The sequence below is a fragment of the Cinclus cinclus genome, chromosome 4, assembly GCF_963662255.1.
Source record: "Cinclus cinclus chromosome 4, bCinCin1.1, whole genome shotgun sequence".
In the NCBI taxonomy this organism is placed as follows: Eukaryota; Metazoa; Chordata; class Aves; order Passeriformes; family Cinclidae; genus Cinclus; species Cinclus cinclus.
Window position 1 is genome coordinate 57,955,509 of NC_085049.1, and position 17,867 is coordinate 57,973,375.

At 52.9% G+C, this 17,867-nt stretch overlaps 1 protein-coding gene across 1 annotated transcript; it reads left to right on the plus strand.

Moving 5' to 3' along the window:
• Positions 1 to 11,956: 11,956 nt before the first annotated feature.
• On the plus strand, positions 11,957 to 17,864 carry KDELR3 (KDEL endoplasmic reticulum protein retention receptor 3). Its single transcript, XM_062491337.1, has 5 exons — positions 11,957 to 12,047; positions 12,989 to 13,089; positions 13,584 to 13,742; positions 14,072 to 14,324; positions 17,212 to 17,864. Exons 1-5 carry the CDS (start codon positions 11,957 to 11,959, stop codon positions 17,250 to 17,252), a joined length of 645 nt encoding a protein of 214 aa, XP_062347321.1. The 3' UTR covers positions 17,253 to 17,864.
• The last annotated feature ends 3 nt before the right edge of the window (positions 17,865 to 17,867 follow it).

Below are 17,867 nucleotides of genomic sequence, written 5' to 3' on the forward strand. Positions count from 1 at the left end.
TGCTCTGGGACATACACTGTGAACGACAACGATGGAAAAATCCCAGGGTATTTTTACACTCTTAGTCTTTGCTTTATCTGGAGTTGTCTGGCAAATGCTTCTCTCCTGTCTGTGGTCAATACCGCAGCCACTGGTTGCGCTCCTCTTTGTGCCTTTGTCCCTCTTGCTGGCTGCATAGCACCGGCTGGCTTGGGATCAGCATCCACAGCCCCATCCTGCCAGCTCGGGCACAGTGACAACACGGCAGACGAACTTCTCTCCTCTTGGGGAGCCAGGGCGGAAACACATGCAGCTGAGAAGGGACCTCTGTCTTTTTTCAGAGCCTTGCAGACCCGCAGCACTCGGTGTGTCCTCTCCATCCTCTGTGTAACTCCATCTCTTCTCCTATTCCTCACGAATACTCCCAGGGTTCATGTTGGGGTTCATAGGGCAGCTCTGTGCCGTGGGGGGCTGTCCTGCCACAAGAGTCACCGGCCGAGCTCTCGTTGCTCCGTGCCGGCAGGGCAGGCTGCCAGACCCTGTACGGGCACAGTCACTGTGCAGGAGAGTTTTACCATATTAAAAAGGCAACTGACATATGGAAGGTGAGGGGAGGAAGCTGTAATCAACTCTATACCATTTTTATATACACACTTCTGCCTTTTCGTTCAATAATTATAAATAGATTAAGTGCCAACAATCCCCATCTGCCCCTCGAGGCATGATCCGCTGACCAGTTTCCCTCTCCAAAAGAGGATTTTATTCATGTGCCTCTGCCCGGTTTATATTTTGGAGTGGAGTGAGAAAGGGGGATATTTTTTCCCCCGTGAAGCTCTGGAGCCTGAGGATGGGTAATATGAAAACAAAACAAAATGATTTGAAGTTAAACCATCTCAGTGTGTGACTCAGAGCTATTCATAGCTCCCTGAAGCCAGCTGCAGCAACGGAGCCAGAAGGATTCTGCCCGTATTATTATTCCAATTACCATCTGAATTAAAAGTTTGAGCAGTGATCAGCCCACATGCTGATGGGAGGGGGAGAGAAGAAAGCAAAGAGAGAAGGAGAGAAAGAGTGAGAGGGAGAAAAAACAGATAAAAATGGGAACCACACAAAGGTGCCCAGGATGACAAAGTCAGGAAGAGGCACAGAAAGGTGACAGCATCACCTCCTGCCTGCTCCCACACCACCCCAGGAATCCCTGCTGGAACTGCACCGTCCCGACAATGGTGCTGCAAGAACAGCTGCCTGCTCCCCAGGATCTCAGACTAGATGGGGGATACCCCATGGTGGGGTTAGTGGGACTGGCAATGGCATTCACCCACTCCTCTCTGGCCAAAATGGGGCTGGGGGTACAAGACACAGGAGCTGGGGGTTGACTGAGCAGGATTGTAAGGAGACGATGCTGCTGGCATGGCAGCTGGGGAGAAGTCCCTGCTTTTTCTTGCTGAGTGAGGAAAGTGGGTGTTATTTTTTGTAGCTGGCATCACAGGAAAAATTAAATGTTCAGAAGGTCCCTGGCCTTCCCTGGGTGTTGTTCTTGGCCAAAAAGGAACCGGACTTCTGTAGCAGCCAGGATGCAGACTGCATCCCACCTGCTCCCGATGAAACACAGGGGCTGAAGTACCCCCAGCACCCTGACTGCCAAAACCATGGACTAGACCCCAAAGGGTTGGTGCAAAACCTGCAAGAGCTGAAAAACTGAAAGCTCGGGGCTGTCCCTGAGGTCCTCACATCCCAGGCAGATGCAGTGCACTCAAGCTTTCCAGCACAACTGCACAGTGCTAAAGGTGTCTTCACCAGTCTCCGCATCCCTGGAACTCCCTTCGCTGGGCATCCTGCCCTGTGGGAGCCCTAATGTAAGGCCATTCCCAGCAGCATCCCTGTGCTTCAGCATCTATTCAGCACAAAGTGCCTGGCCATGTGGGATGTCTTGATGGCTTTTGGCTAGTCAGGGGACAAGGATGATTATTGGTGTGCAGGAAAAAGGGGGGCAAGGGTGGCTCATCATCATTTGCCTGCCTGCTGCAGTTGTGCTCTTGACAGGGCAGGGATGGACTGACCGTGATTCTGCCAAGCACCCGGCAAGGCAGGTGCCTGCAAATAGTTTATGTATGATGATAACAACAGGGACAGCAGCAAGGGCAAGCAATAACCAGGGCAAAGCCTGCTCCACACCTAGCCCCCGCTCGAGAGAGGCTGCAGCCGCTTCTCCGCACCCAGCTGCTGCACAACAGCTGAGCTCCCAGCCTGGCCTGGCTGCTGAGCACTAACCCATCGGTGACAGAGAAAAAAAAATCTCCCTTCACCCCCACGGTCGCTACGCTAACAGGGAGCTGAGCAGAGCCATGAGCCTCCTGAAAGGGCCCCAGCTTCTCCCCTTTCAGCCATGTCTGCTAGGCACCAGAAGCAGAGCAGAGGGAGCATCCCAGGTAAGCTGCAGAACCGCATTCCCGCAGAGAGCAGATCAAGTATTTCACTACAGTTTCGCTAACTTGTATTGCCGCGGCTCGATCCCTCAGCTTTAACAAACGCATCTGGAAGGTGTCAAGCCTAAGCGCTGCCCAGCTCACGCGGTACCGAGCACCATTGCCCCCCTCCTTCCCCTGCCCCCAGCTCTCCGACAGGGAGGGGCTGCCACCGCGGGCAGGGTCGGGATGGAGGAGAGCAGTGAGAAGCGGGACACGGCGGCTGCATCTGCACGGTGCCCGGAGTGCCACATCCCCCCCGCCATCACTACGGGCTGCTGTCATACCCCTGCTCCTCCGGGCTGCGACAGTCGCTCCCGCTGGCATCCTGCCTGCTCACCTCCTGCTGGCACTCGGTGCTGCCCGCAACTTCTGCCTGCTCACCTTCGGCCAGACACGAGGCTGTTTCTTGGTGCTGGGAACAACGCGAACAGGAGAGGAGAGGACTTCTGGGGCCGCTGGGTCTGGTCCCGTGGAAGGCACCGCCTCTCCGTAATGCCATCGAGATTTTCAGAGGGATGAAGCGCCTGTCTGCCCAGCCTCTGGGATCCCCAGTGCCCTTCATTCCCCGCACTCACGGTGCTGCTGGCGGGGCCGATCTATACAGCTCTCCCGAGGCTCTACCCTCCTCTACAGCAGAGTCACTTTCGACATCCACTTGCTCTAAGACTCCTTTCAGCTGGTCAGTCTGCGCGGGTGCTTTAGCAGGCTGCCAGCAGAAAGGGAGCCGGCGAGAGGAGAGGGGAGAGTAAAGCTGAAGGCAGGGGAAAGAACAGGCAGCTGGGACAAGGCCAGCAGCTCTTTGTACCAATGCTGGTACCGCTTGCCAGGGAGGGAAGGAGGTGGGGAGAGGTGCCAGGGTCGTTTCTCTAAGCCTTTTGCAGGGGACAGAATGGGAGACTGCTTCCCTCGTTATCTAACAGCACCAGGCTCCCTCTGAAGAGTTTCAGGAGAAATGTTGCCATAGAAATAAAACAGCCGTCCAGATTGTGAGGGGCAGACCCACTGCCATGGTGGCAGGAGCGTGGGCAGAGTGGTGGCAGGAGCCCCTGGCTGACGGCGTGGGGAGGTGCCGGGCTGGAGAGTATCTTGTTCTCCACCCTCCACTCTCTAATTTCCAGGGTGAGCAGCAGGGATGCTGCTGTGCCAGCATGGCTGGTGCCAGGAGACGGTGGGCATCTCCTCCCCAGATAAACCAATGGGTGAATGCCAAAACTGTCCCTGGAGCAAGTTGCCTGCTGCCAGGTTCCCAGGAGGACACACATGGAGGCATACGGGTCTCTGGGGCCACGGGGACAGGGTCAGATCGCAGCCAACTCCCATCCCTCAGCAGCACCTTCACTGCTGGAGAACGAGCCTCAGAGGTCTGAGGGCAAGAACCAGCTCAAAAGCAGGATTTGCCTGTCCTCAGCTCCCCACTGCCAGAGAATCAGCATCTCTCCCCAAGAAGGGGCTCCGATCCCGACCACCTCCATTAAAACCACTTTGTCTGGCGGTGCCGGTGCCTCTGGGGGTTCCCCGTGAGACCTCTCCGCCCTGGTAAGGGGGACAGGAGCAGTGACGTCAAGGAGCAAGGAATTCAGCCTGACTCAGTTTCGAAGCGTTGCGAGGCAAGCGCAGACGGCTTCACTCAGCCCCTGCCATTCACAGAAAAGCGAGCGGGAGGCTGGGAGCCGCGTGGATGAGTAAGGGATCGATTGCTAAGACGCCAGCATCCATCTATCGATTGCTGGCCGCACTGCCGAGTTAAGCCAACCCAGTGCAATAACGAGGCGGGATTGCGGGATTTGCTGGGGGCAGAGGGCCATTAACTGCTCCGCTCTGCGTCCGCGCTGATGTCAGTGCGCGGCCGGGCAGGTATCCATCACCGTGCCCTCCTCCCCCTTGCTGGCACCCTCCGGTCATTGACACCACCCCAGGGATGAAGCTGCTTTCCCGGGCGTGGCCGATGGCTGCGCTTGGGGTGGCCGAGAGGCAGGAAGGGCCAGTGGGGACTGGTCCTGCCAGGTAACTCCATCCCTCCCCAGCCACCTCCTCGCTTTCCGGTTTTCCTTGCAAACCGTGGTGGGGGCTGCAAGGGTCAAGGACCACCGCTCATCCCTTGCCAGCACCACACGTCGGGGCACTTGATCTTAGCAGCCAAACAGGGGGAAAGATGGAAGGAAAAAAAGGTGGAGGAGAGGGAGCCCACTTCCCTTCAGATCAGCTCTATCCAGTTTATCCTCTCTGTGGTCATCCACACCGACATTCGTCCTTTTCCCCACCACTCCCTGTCCCCACACGATTCACGCTTCCCCCTGAGGCACATATTTTCCCTGTGCTGATTATTACTTTCAGAGGCTGCAAACAGGAATGGCCACGCACGGCTGGGGTGTCTCAGGCTTCTGTGGGTGCCACTTCTGGTGGTGAATGGAGAAGGGACACATTGCCATGTCTGTGTCAAGATGGATTCGCCATGCACCTGCCTGATCCTTCCCAGGCTCTGGGTAACCCCAAGCCCTGGGCTCATCTCCACACCTCCCACCTCCTGCGGATGACTCCTCCCGAGGAGCCAAGGAGGGCACAGAGCAGGGGTTGAGGGTAGCCTTGGAGCAATGTCACCTCTGCCACGTGTTCCCGTGTGCACTGTCACTGTCTGCCCTTCACAGCACACCCCCTCAAGGGGAGGAAGGGGAGAAGGGAGAGGCCCCAGAGCTGCTGTTTGCTTTGCCATCGATGGAATCGGGGCTGGCAGCAGGGATAGGAAACTCCAGGCTCTTGACAGAAGGATTTGGATGACTCCAGGCGATTTACCCAGGAGGGAGGGCCTTGGGGACTGAAGGGCCAGGGGTGTCCGAGGTGATCTGCCAGCACCATGCAAACCTGCCTGCCCTCTCCTGCCTGCCCTGGTGGGGAAGCCAACCTTGTCAACAGGGAGCAAAAGCAGAGTTTCTCTGGTAGTTTGCTCATGGCTCCCTCCTGAGCTCCTTCATCCAAACCCACGATCCAGAAGACCCTCTGCACTGTGCCTATCTGGGGGGTGTTTGGACCACCACCGGCAGGATCATCCATGCTGGGACTAGGAGAGGTGGAAGACAAGGGAGAGGGGGGCAGGTCTGGAGCCCAAAAAGCACTACAGGCAGTGGGAGAACGAACACATGCACTTCAGCCCCATTTGCACCCGCGAGCTTGGAGAGCAGGTCTCCAGCTGCCTTTTTCTCTGTGAACTGGCCAGGACCAGCACAGAGAAGAATCTACAGAGCAGGAGAAGCAAAAGGTGAGCAAGACCCAGCCCAGGGCGAGAAGATGCTAAGAAAACACGGGGAACTGAAAAAAAATGAAGAAGTTACCTGCAAAGCGACAGAAGTCAGGGTGGCAAGGGGGCGGGGAGGGAAGTTGGGGAGGTTTAGAGGCAGGAGCCCACCCCTGCCCCTCGGCCCGCGGTAGCTGTACGTGCATACGCCATGCACACAGGGTAACTTTATTATTCACTGGCACGCTCACACGAAGCCACGCATCTCTCCCTAAGTTATATTTATAGCTGTTCCTCAGAGCGAACGCAAATGAAACAATACATTATTTTGTTAAGGGGGGAAAAGCCCTTCCCGCTCTCATGCCGGTGAGGAGAGCAGCGCTCCCCGGCACCGCCTCTTACCCGGGTCCTGCCGAGGGCTGCCGCCTGCTCCAGCCGTGCCGAGCCAACATCAGAGCCAGGGGAAAGCGGCCGGTCTCTCCATCTCACCATGAAATGTCTCAGCCGGACCGGAGGAATCAGAGGAGTCTCTCTGCAGTTCTCGCTCGCCTCCAGGCTAGGTCTATTTTTTTCCCCTCCGAAGAGCTACTTCTCCGCTGCGACCTGCTCCTCTCCTAACTCTGCCCTGCCCACGCCAGCGCTCTCCTTCTGCCTCTGCCTCTCAGAATTTTTTGCTCCCAGGAGCGTCCATCCCACGGAGTGCTGATGTGCCTTCGTGGCTCAGCGACGAGTTTAGGTCTCCCCCTCCTGCCTGGCTCCCTCCTTCTCTGGCATTATTTGCCCGTGCCCCTTGCTGCCCCCCTGCTCTAGTCCCCAGATCCCCCCTCTCCCTGACACTCTTCCTCCCTTCGCGCTCCGCTCCCTTTCCCTGGCTGCCTCTCCCCCTCGCTGATTGCTATGCAGTCTGTATCTGAGAAGTCAGTAACTCTGTGGTAGGATCCAACAGCTTTCCGCTACTTTAGCCCATCCTCGCATGTGAGCTCAGAGCTGCGGAGCGGCCACGGGGGAGACAGAGCAACCATCGGCAGAGGGAAAGGGATGGTGGGGTCGTCAGATGCCCCCAAGGAGGTGAATCCTCCTCCTGGGCTGCTGCACAGAGATTAAATAACTAATTGTCTCGTCAGAAGGTTTTCTCCCCACCTGGATTTGGGGTGCTGGGCTGACACCTCACCCTGAGGAAGGACCAGGCTCTCCCAGCTGATGCAGAATGTTTGCTGTGGGGCATTTCCTCCCCACTGTACAGAGCTGGTGATTTCCTGCCGGGATGAGCAATGCTGGGACAGGAGCGTGGACACAGAGGGACCAGCCCTCAGGGCTCCAGGATAGTGCACAGCCATCCTGCTGGGAAACCTGTCCAAGAAACCCCTTTTGGGTCTCCATCTCCAGCAGCATCTCAGAGGCTTTCACTTCTTGGTGACAAGGAGAGAAGATAGGGGATTCTGCTACTGCAAAGCCAGAGGTTGAAGAGACCCCTGACCATACAGACAGTGGCTGTAGGCACTGTAGGGTCCTGGGGACAGCCCTGCTCCAGCATGGCAGTTTTCAGAGCATGGCTTCTGTCTTGGTGTCTCATCTGCTGACCCCAGAGTTAAGGTGTGTGCTGAGAAGTCAAAAAAGATTTTTTATAAAGCATGTTTTGAGTCTCTTCTGGGCCCCAACCCTGCAAGGATCATGACCTTCCTTCACAAAATCCACCCAAGATGTGGCACATAGGGTATGCTGTGGAGCCTGCTGTGCCAGTGAACACCACCGTGGTGAGCACAGCCTCCTCCCACCTGGCAAGGCCACTGCCAGGGCAGCAGAGGGTGGCTTTAGTAGCTCCACACAGATGGCAAACCTGCTCCACAGCAGCTGCAAACCAGGAGCACATCAGCCTCCTGAACGGATCAGTTCACCCTGGGAAGCTGCTGTGCCTGGATGGAGCAGGGCCAGCCTGTCCATCCCCTCTGCAGCCATCCCTGTGAGGACCTCGTTCAGGGTCAGAGGGGGATTTACTTTCCCAAAAGCTCTGTCTCTAGGGCCTACGGGGCTGCTTCCCAAGAACTACTGACCAGTATCTGCCCAGCTGCTCTTTGGCCAAGTGCACCATCCCTCTAGCACCGTGACAGGCCTTTCCTCTCCATGTGGTGAAGAGATGAAGATGGGGCTGAGACATCTTGCTCCTTCCCAGAGCGGGCAAAGCCACCAAGTGCAGCCACCTCAGCTTCAGGTCAGGTTTCACCCTCTCTGCCTTTTGCTCCTCATTGCTGGCTGCCCTCGAGACCTCACCACATTTCCCTCTTGCTTTGCAGCAGGAGGATGGACAGCTGCACCTTGCGCACGGTGTGGCAGCCTGGTGCCGCCAAGAGACAGGTGGCGCTTCCAGAGCCATTGAGAGGGTGGTGGCGATGCCATGCTGAAGATGTCACCGGCCCCTTGCTGTCCTAGGGCCCCCCAAGTGCCATGCCCTGACCGCCCCATGGCCGCCGGCCCCAGCAGCGGGGTGGCTCACACTCGCCACCCCCGCCCGTCTCCACCAGCACCGTCTTTAATAAGAAGTGTGGAATATTTTAGCACCTATGTAAAAGCCACCACAGACGGTGGTGGCAGCCGTTGCCAGGGAGACGCTCCCAAAAATAGCCCCACTCCGCCAACCTTTCCCAGTGCCGCTGTGGGGATTGAGGGAGGCAAAGGGATAGAGGGATGGAGGGATGGAAGGGTGGGACAAGGGGTGGATAAAGGGATGGATGAAAGGAGGGAAAGAGAGACATAGAGATGGACAGAGGAATCTTTGGAGGGATCAGTGGAGAGGTGAATGGAAAGAGGAGGAGTGAGTGGTGGTTGAAAAGATGGAGGGAAGAATGGATAGAGAGAGAAGGATGACTGGAGATGGGTGGAGAGGTGGTGCAGTGGAAAGCAAGAGCTCCTGGGAAGGTGAGCAAAAGCTGCCTGACCCTTCTCCTGCCTGGGCATGAAGAGAAGAGCTACCTCGATATCAGCAGCCCCTGCTTGGACACCGCCTTGGTCCTGCATCCCTGTGATACCAGCTAAGCCAGCACAAACCCTGAAGCCCTCTCTGTGCTGAGCAGGTCTGACTTTGGGTGTTCAAACCAAAGTTTTGGACCTCTTAGCACCTGCCACACTCCCTCTGAGATCTTCCTCCAACCATCCCATCTCTGTTCTGTTCCAGAACTGCCCAGCCAACCAGACCTGGTCATGGGGTCACAGATGGTGAGACCCCACCATGTTCCCCAGCCCCTCTGGGAATGCAGAATCATTTCCCTCTCTTAGACAAATCGCTGAAGCTGCCCACTCTCCCAGGAGGTCTGGATATAGCCTGAGCTACATCCTGCAGCAGAAATGGAGGGAGACACCTGGAGCACCCCTAGGGGCAAAAGCACTGAGGCCTTCCTGAGAGAAGAAAACAAATGTTTTTGTTATAAGGAAAGGCCCTTTTGTCCCTCTTCTTGTCCCATAGCTGTAACCTCACAGGACAGGCAGAGGTGGAGAAGGGCCCTGGATGAAGCTGCTGCTGCCTGGCCCAGGGGCTCTGCAGGAGGAGCCTTCCAGACCAGCAGAGGCAGAGAGGGAAACCCCAAAAATAGAACTAAAGGAGGAGGGGTTGGGGGGGGGGGGGGAGGGGGGGAAGAGAAAAATAAATCCAACAACCCCAAAATCTCATTTTTAATATCAAATCCCAGCTCACTTGCCTCCTTGTCACCCTGGCGACATTCTTTGTGGTCACCATGGAAACGGGAGGCATGGAGAGAGCATCACCGTGTGGGGTGGTGGCAGCACCCGGCATTATTTTGGGAGGCAGGGAGACACCCGGCGCAAGGCGCTTTGCATTGTGGCAGGGAGGGAGGAGGGAAGGTTTATTTTTACTTGGTCCCACTCAATGTGCCAATTTTCTCTTCTCTAAGAGCCTGGGTGCCCCTTGCCCTGCAGCAGCTTTCCTGTGGCCCTTATGTGCCACACAGGGATGTCCCATAGGGACACCCCAACCCTACCACCCTCTTCCAGCTGGGTGAGCTTGACTGGGCTGCTCCCGTGAAATCCCTCTAATGGTCACCTCCGATGGTGGTTCCTGGTGCCACAGTGGGAGATAATGCTGGGACTTGGAGACCATCAGTTCTTCTTGGGAAGGTGCAAGATGAAGGGAATAAACCTTTTCCACCCCTCTGCAGGGGACTTCTTTCCTTGGGTGGGACAAGAAGCTGCAAAGAGGAGTGCAGGGACAAGAGAAAGACAAGGGCTCTCAGACATTGCACACCAGGGGATTGGAAGAGGATCTCTTGGAACGGAGGACCCCAAATCTGTTCCTTCCCCCACAACTTCACATTCCTGCTCCATGGGTCAAAACTCTTTGCACACCTGCAGAAGGACCTGGGATACCAGGGACCTGCAAGGCCACCAGGGCTGGGGCTTGACTTTCACCAGCGCCCACACGGCCTTGGGAAGCCCTGCTGAAATTCCAGGCAGCTCCACTCTGATGTCTGGAAACCCACTTCAGGCAGTCCTTACCCACTGAAAATTGTCCCCTCTGTTCTAACCCACCCTTGTCCCGCCACACCAACTCCTGCCTCAGTGCCTTGGCTGGGAACAGGCAGGGATGTCTCCAGTTTCGTGGGGCCGAGCAGGTGTTTTCCAACCCAGCCCGTGAATCCATCTGGAAAAGCCCTATGATGCAGGTGCTGGAGCGTCAGAGAGGGAAAACACAACCGCCAACCTAATGGGCAGGGAGGAAATGTATGCAAATATATTCAGAAAGGGATCTGGTGATGCTAATAGGCTTGTTAATCCTCTCAGAAAGCACCAGGAATAATATTTTTACACTTTGGTTGTTAAGGATTTTACTGCAAGCAAGCCCATAAGGACAGAGAGAGATGTGTAGGGGACGGCCACAGGTCATGGCTGGGGACAAGGGAGGGCAGCAGCCAGAGACAGCTTTGGGACAGGAGCAGGCAGGATCACAAAATCCAGGAGTAACCAAATTAGACCCACAGCCAGATGTGATTTGCTCAGGGACAAGGAGACAAATTAAAACTTCCATTTGGTTGTACTAAAGCGACTTTAAATTAGTGATTAGATATTGACTATCTAACTGCTGGATCTTGATGCAGAGGTCCCCCTGCTGCTGTGACGAGATCTCCGTGTGTAACTGCTGCTCCAAGGACAAGGTTAATCCAGAACAAATATTTTTCAATATATATTGAAAATATATATTTTCAAATATATTAAATATATTTTCAAATATATTAAATATCTTTTCAAATATGTTAAAACTTTCTAAGAGTCACTACTGAGCTCTTTTCCGTGAAATCTATAAAACAACAGCAACCACAGGCTTCTTTTATTCAACATGTTCCCTACATTATTTGTAACCCTCTTACAGGAATCCAGGATTAATATTTTCTGTGAAGTCTGTTTCAAACCAGCCCTTGGGAGGATTTTTTGTTTTCTCTGGGGCTGCGCTCGGAGATCCACACTGCTCCATATAGGCCACCTGGAGGAAGGGGTGCCCGGTGGGGCAGACACCCAGGAATGGCTGTCCATCCACAGCTGTGGAAAAGCCACAATGGCTTGATAATTCAAATACCTCACCACTTCTTTGGCTCCTGGAGACAAGGCGGAGCACTGGTGAGAAGGTGCTGGAGGTGGGATGGGGCCGGGAAGGGCAGGGAACAGAAAGTTGCCAAGTGGAAGCAGGACAGAGGTAACTGCACCCATGGCGAATGAATATTCCTGGAAAGCCTGGCCCTCTCCAGAGGGTGTGTCCTCAAGGCCAGAGGATGGGAGTCCCGTTCCCTCTGCCTTTTCCCCTTTGACCACACTTCCGCGTGTAACTTGAGACAAGCAGGGGAAGAAAAAAAGAGGAAGGAAAAAAAAGAAAAAGGGAAAAATAGCGCAGTTATTCCCGCCTCTGCCTCCTCCTCTCTCTCCTCCCCGGCCAGCCAGGAGCCACGTCACCGTCACCCAGCGCTGGCTTCGGGGCTGGAGAGCTCTCCGGGAGACAAACTCCAAACTTTCAGCCCAAAGCAGAGAGAGGAAGGCCCTAGGCTGGAAGAGGGAGAATCCACCTCGGTGGGAAAGTAAACAAGGGAGACATCCAGCCTGGCAGGGGAAAAGGCGTCTGCAGCCGCGGGAGAGGGGAGACTGAACTTTGGGCTACGAGAAGGAAGGGCTCCGTGCCCAGGGAAAAAGGAAAGTTGAACCGAAGGAGTCCGGTCATTCACCCTCGCCCTCCGTGCCTGCAGAAAGAGCCCTGCTCCCTTCACCCCAGAGGAGTTCCCCCGGCACGATGAACATCTTCCGCATCCTGGGGGATGTCTCCCACTTGCTGGCCATCATTATTCTCCTGCTGAAGATAGTGAAGTCCAAGTCCTGTGCTGGTGAGTGCTCCCATGTCCCAGGGAAGGAGGGTGTCCCTTCTCGGGGGGCAGCTGGTTGAAGGGTACAACAAAATGGGAACTGGAAAGGCCAGTGATAGCCCATAGGAACTGGCAGTGGGCTCTTTGAGGGAAGTCATGCTCCTCCTCTGGGAGGTCTCCCTGCCAGGAGAGGGTTGTGTTGGAAGGATGTGATGTGGCAAGGCACACAGCCTCAGGCAGGTGTTGGTCTCAGGGTGGTGAAGTGAAGGAGAGGGTGGCAAGGCTGGAGGGAGGTAAAAAATGAGAGCAAAAGGTTGTGGCAGCACCAGTACCAACAACCTGGAGAGGAAGTTGCTTTAGGTTGGAGGTTCTGCCAGTGGTGGACAGATGCCAGAGGCTGCCCCATCCCAGGGCGAGGAAATCAGGACAGCAGCTTCCTGCAGGAGAGTTTTGCTCATAGCTCCCTCCTCATCGGATTTTGGGGCTGGGCTGCCGGGGCTGTGGCCATTATCACAGGTACAGAAGAGGGTGGGCCTGAGTGCATCTCTCTGCCAGCAGTGGCCAAGTGCCATCAATGCCCCAGGCTTGGTCCTGCAGCTCTTCCCTCCTGTGACAGATGTCACATCACACAGTCCCCCGTGAGGTGGGCAGGCAAAGGGGCAGGGGAGGGAAGGGAAAGGCCTTTTGATGACAGCAAGGACTGAGCTGGCCAAAGTGGGGAACATGCCCACCGAGCACCAGTTCCTACAGGCAGCACGCAAGGGCATCAGCAGGAACCTGCCCTGTTACTTGGCAGACTCTGGCCGCTCTGGGGTAGAGCTACCTCAGCACCCACACACCAGCCCTGGCTCACAAAACAACACACTCACATACAAATGCTTCCAAAGGAGCTGTAAGGTGTGTAATCCCACAGACCCTTCCCTTCATCTGCTTTATTTTCCTTTCATTTTCCTGCCACATAGGAATCTCTGGGAAGAGTCAGGTACTTTTTGCCCTCGTCTTCACAACCCGCTACCTGGACCTGTTCACGAATTTCATCTCTGTCTATAACACTGTGATGAAGGTAAGGAGAGGGCAGTGCTGCAGATGTTTCCCCTCAACTCACTGTGGTTTCTCAGGGAGGTGAGGGTACACAGTCACTGAGTTTTTCAGCCAGGAAGGATGGAGAAAGACGCTTCCTCTGGTGCCACTGTCCCTCCATTGACCAGGAAAACCCCTTACCACAGTCAGTAAGTGAGCTGAGCCATATTTAGTGCCACTAAAACCAGGACAAGATGCCATAAACCAAGCCTGGGTATCTTTGTACAGTACGAGCATTAACATAAAGCTGCTACCAAGCCAACCCCTTCACAGAGTGCCCCAGAGGGACTCAAATGTGAGATTCTCATGGTGCAGCAAGCTTTACCTGACCACTGGAACATCTCCAGCAGACGTCAATCTGAAAGGCAACACAGGCAAAGCATTCACCACGCTTGACTTTTGGGAAAGCCAGTCTCTCTTCAAGCACGCAAAGTGCAGTTGCAGGTAAGGTCTTGCCATCTCTCTTTTCTCCCACAGGTCATTTTTTTGATTTGTGCCTATGTCACCGTGTATATGATCTATGTGAAATTCCAGAAAACATTTGACAGCGAGAACGACTCCTTTCGCCTCGAGTTCCTGCTGGTCCCTGTCACAGGCCTGTCATTTCTGGAGAACCACAGCTTCACCCCCTTGGAGGTAAGGAAAAGCTGAGGCAGGAAAAGAGAAGGGAAGCAGCAACAGCCTGACACCAGGCAGCAGAGTGAGCAGCATGTTGAGTAGCTGAGGTTTTTAACAGCAAAAGCAGGCAGGAAAGGCAAAGTTGGCAGGTCTTGAAGACAGTACCATCTATAGAGCAGCTCAGCACTGTCTCCTCTCACTCCCAGTGCAGCAAGCTCATTTTCCCCAACTTCAGCAGCACTACTCATCCCCCTCACACACCAGTGATTTGACAAACACAAAGCTTTGGGTCTTAACACATACTAACCAGCACTGACTCCCCTCTGCCTTCATTTTGCACCTCACAGATCCTCTGGACCTTCTCCATCTACCTGGAGTCCGTGGCTATCCTTCCTCAGCTCTTCATGATCAGCAAGACAGGGGAAGCAGAGACCATCACGACACATTACCTTTTCTTCCTGGGTCTCTACCGTGCTCTCTACATTGCCAACTGGGTCTGGCGTTACCACACAGAGAATTTCTACGACCAGATCGCTGTGGTTTCTGGGGTGGTACAAACCATCTTCTACTGTGACTTCTTCTATCTCTACGTCACCAAAGGTAGGTAAACAGGTTGCTGTAATACTGAAAAGTTCATTCAATATTCTTGCAGTATTAGGGCGGAGCTACAGCTTGCCATGTGTTAATCCTTTCATGACTTTATTTTTTTGCTGTTTGTGATGCATATAGAGCACTTAAAGTCCAGTTTAAAAAAATGTATCTATTCATTGAGAGTGGGCATCGCTGCTTGCAAGGCTCTGGATGTGTGTGTGAAACACAGCAAGAATTAAACCAGAGTTAAGTTTGGCTTAACCTCACCTCGGGAAGTTAACAACTAAGGTACATTCAATTCTACATATATTTTGAAAGATTATGAATCACACACACACAAAAAAAAAAACAAAAAACAAAAAAGCAAAAGCACCAAAAAAACTTTGAGGGGGAAAAAATAGCTGCAGGCAGACAATGTACCTGAGAAAGCAACTGCAGACATATGGAGATGTTATTAAGCCTTCTTTTCCTTTGATAGAGAAGATCCAAGTTCTTGATTTTCAAGAACTGATTCTGTAGGAAGATGGGCATCTCCACAGGCAAGACACTCCTGTTTTCCAAAATCAGATACCTCCTCCATTTTAGTGCCATGCTTTGGTAAATGTCTACTAGAGCTTAAAAGTACACCAAGGGCATAAATCCTGATAGAACACACCGTGGTTTGCTGAGGCTGAAGTACACTTTAAAACACCTTTCTGTTGAGGATGGAATTAGATGAAATTAGCCAAGTGGACAACTATTTTCCTCCTCTTTCACTTTCTCCAACAAGTCTGCCAAAAGCAGCAATGACAGCCCACGTTTGAAGTTTCAAGGGATGGATTTTTGGTAGCTTCATGCAATACACCTGCTGATAGAGAGGTGACAGGAGCACTGAGCAGGTGGCTGGCCTTGGCAGATTAAGACTTCCTTCTGTCATTAAATATTTTTATAGCCAGAAAAATACTTTCTAAAACTGCCATCAAGGTGCTCCACGTCAATTCCTTTTTTTTTTCTTTTCTAAACTAATTCCCATTTTAGCTCCGCTCAATTCATGCGTCCTGTGTCCTTCTGTATTTTGTGAGAAATCCATACCCTTTGTAGTTGTGATGGTGGAACAAAAGGGGGAAAAACACAACTGCTAGCTTCCAATCTCACACTGCTAGTGACAGAGGTACAAAATTTAGATGATACAGGAGGCAGAAGAAAAAAAACATTTGTAGATGGAACATCACAGCAGGAAGAGAATGGTTTTTCTCTTTTCTTTTTCACAAATGTTCTGGATCATGGGAGAGAAGTGGTGTCTGAAGACATGCAAATACTTTGCAATCATTTATGAGAGCCAGCAATATTATAGCAGGTTGCATCTCTTACATTCTTTCAAAAAACCAAGCTCTTCAAAACATTTCTAACACTGAAGAGCTCATATAAAAGGGCAGTGATGCTGAAAAAAGAAAGCAAAAATGTATTATTTAAAGAAATTGATTTAATAAGACTTCTGAGCCTATAACAAGGCACTGCAAAGGGGTTTTTATAGAATGCTACTTCTTTTTTATCTTGTTTTCAAAACCAGATGACCTCCCTTCTGTTTAACACAAGGACATGAAAGATATCCTGAGGAAGCTTTCAGCTCCCCAAAGCTTGTCTTTCACAGAATGGCCAGGGGTGTGGGCAGTCAGGGTGGAAGGGGAAAAATCATCTAATCCATGCCCCTGCTCACATTTTTCAACATCCTACCCAGTAAGGTTTTGACTATCTCCAGGGTGAAGCCTCTCTGGGCTACATGTGTCACCGTCTGACCACCCTCAATATAAAATATTATTTTCAGATGTTTAAGTGGAATTTCCCATTGTCCCTTGCCTTGTCACTGGGCACCACACAGCAGTCAGGGTCTGTCTCCATTCCTCCCATCCAGCACCTGTGCTGTGGGTAAGGTGCCCCCAGCCTTCTCAATGCTGAGCACTGTGCTCCTACATCAGGATGCTCTTGCTGGTCCTTCTCGACTCCCCCTCTCTTGTTCTGAGAGCCCAGAGCTGAGCCCACCACTCCAACTGTGGCCCCCCAAGGCTGAGTGGAGAGGAAGAACTCCCTGCTCACCCTGCTGGCAATGCAGCTCCAGACTGCTTCATCAAGAGGGCAGACTGATGGATTGTGTTCAACCTGGTTCAGCACACCCAAGGCCTTTTCTGCCGAGCCGTTTTCCAGCTGGGCAGCCCCCAGCACAAACTGGTGCCTGGGGTCATCCCACCCCAGGACAGATGTGCACTCAGCTTTGCTGACCTTCACAAGGTCTCCATTTCTCCAACCTGGCATGGTCCCTCCCTCACCCAGTCCATCAGGCCCTGCTGTGTGGTGCACCCTCAGCACACCACAGCCCTTCCCTTTGGCACCCAACAGACGTGGGCCCCAGCGCCCACCCCGGTACCACCCTGTCCCAGGCACAGCCACTCTGCACATCCAGGACAGTCCCTGCTCCAGTCACCCCATCTAAGCCTATGGACCTCTGCCATTTCCAAGAGGCATCCCCGCCATCCCAAGGTACAGCTCAGAAGGGCTGGGAGGGGCTCAGTGGGGGTCTGGCCACAGACATCAATTCAGGCCCTGTTCTCCATCAAGAGGGGAAAGCACTAGGAATAGCACATCATCAAGAAAAATAATTAAGATGGTCCACCCACGAGAACAAACAACCATGGAAGACAAACAAGAACCTTTTCCTTTAGCATAAAGGAGAATAAATAGGTTGTGCTTTCCCCTCTTCTTAGCAGCATTTCATAGTGGTTGTCTCCCACTCGCAGTTTGCAAACCTGGCACCCCACTATCTAGCACTCGAAATCACAAGTTAGAAAACATAAAATTATTAAAACAATAGAACGGTTGAATTCCACTAAATTTATTCATTACCTTCTCTTTCTCTTTGCAGTCCTAAAAGGAAAGAAGCTAAGTCTTCCCATGCCAGTTTGAAGACATCCCACAGGCAGTGCAAGAAATTCCAAAGACGAAGCTGTTTTAAGATCACAGCTTTCCTTCCCTGGCCCTTTTTGACTAATGGATGGCTCAGCTGAGTTTCAACCTAGTGCCAGGAAGACAAGGCTTGGAAAACTGAAATGCTTTCAATCCATCAGACTCTTCCCCTCCCTTTTTTTTTTTATTTCTTCTCACTTGAATTTGGTGCTAGTGCCGGCCAATACTGAAATAGTGCAATTTCTTCTCTCCCAGCTCTTCCCAGCATCTACATCCAAAACACCCCTCCATCGTGACCCTGAGGAAGGAAAGTCCACGAAGGAAAATGTCACTCTAGTCCTTCAGCAAGTGCCCATAGTAAAGGGAACATGTGGTAATAAAGTCTGTTAACTTAACGGACCCATTTCACAGGTGGCCATGTCTGACAAAGCAGATGCTACAAACTGTGTAACTCTGAATTTTCAAGAGGGTGTTAGTTCATACATTCTGCCTGACCCTCTCTCTATTCAGGCCCTGTAACAGCTAAGAAAAACACACTGCCCTTTAAATAACATGAATCTTCTAATTCCACAAGTATTCAAACATCTTCCCCGCTCACTTATTTTCAGTTTCCTT

What these genes read in the sequence shown, in the direction of transcription:
- KDELR3 (XM_062491337.1), top strand. Translation starts at nt 11,957, where the DNA reads ATGAACATCTTCCGCATCCTGGGGGATGTCTCCCACTTGCTGGCCATC. An exon ending in TCTATAACACTGTGATGAAG is followed by an intron (nt 13,090 to 13,583) that starts GTAAGGAGAGGG and finishes TTTCTCCCACAG; the next exon opens with GTCATTTTTTTGATTTGTGC. An exon ending in ACAGCTTCACCCCCTTGGAG is followed by an intron (nt 13,743 to 14,071) that starts GTAAGGAAAAGC and finishes TGCACCTCACAG; the next exon opens with ATCCTCTGGACCTTCTCCAT.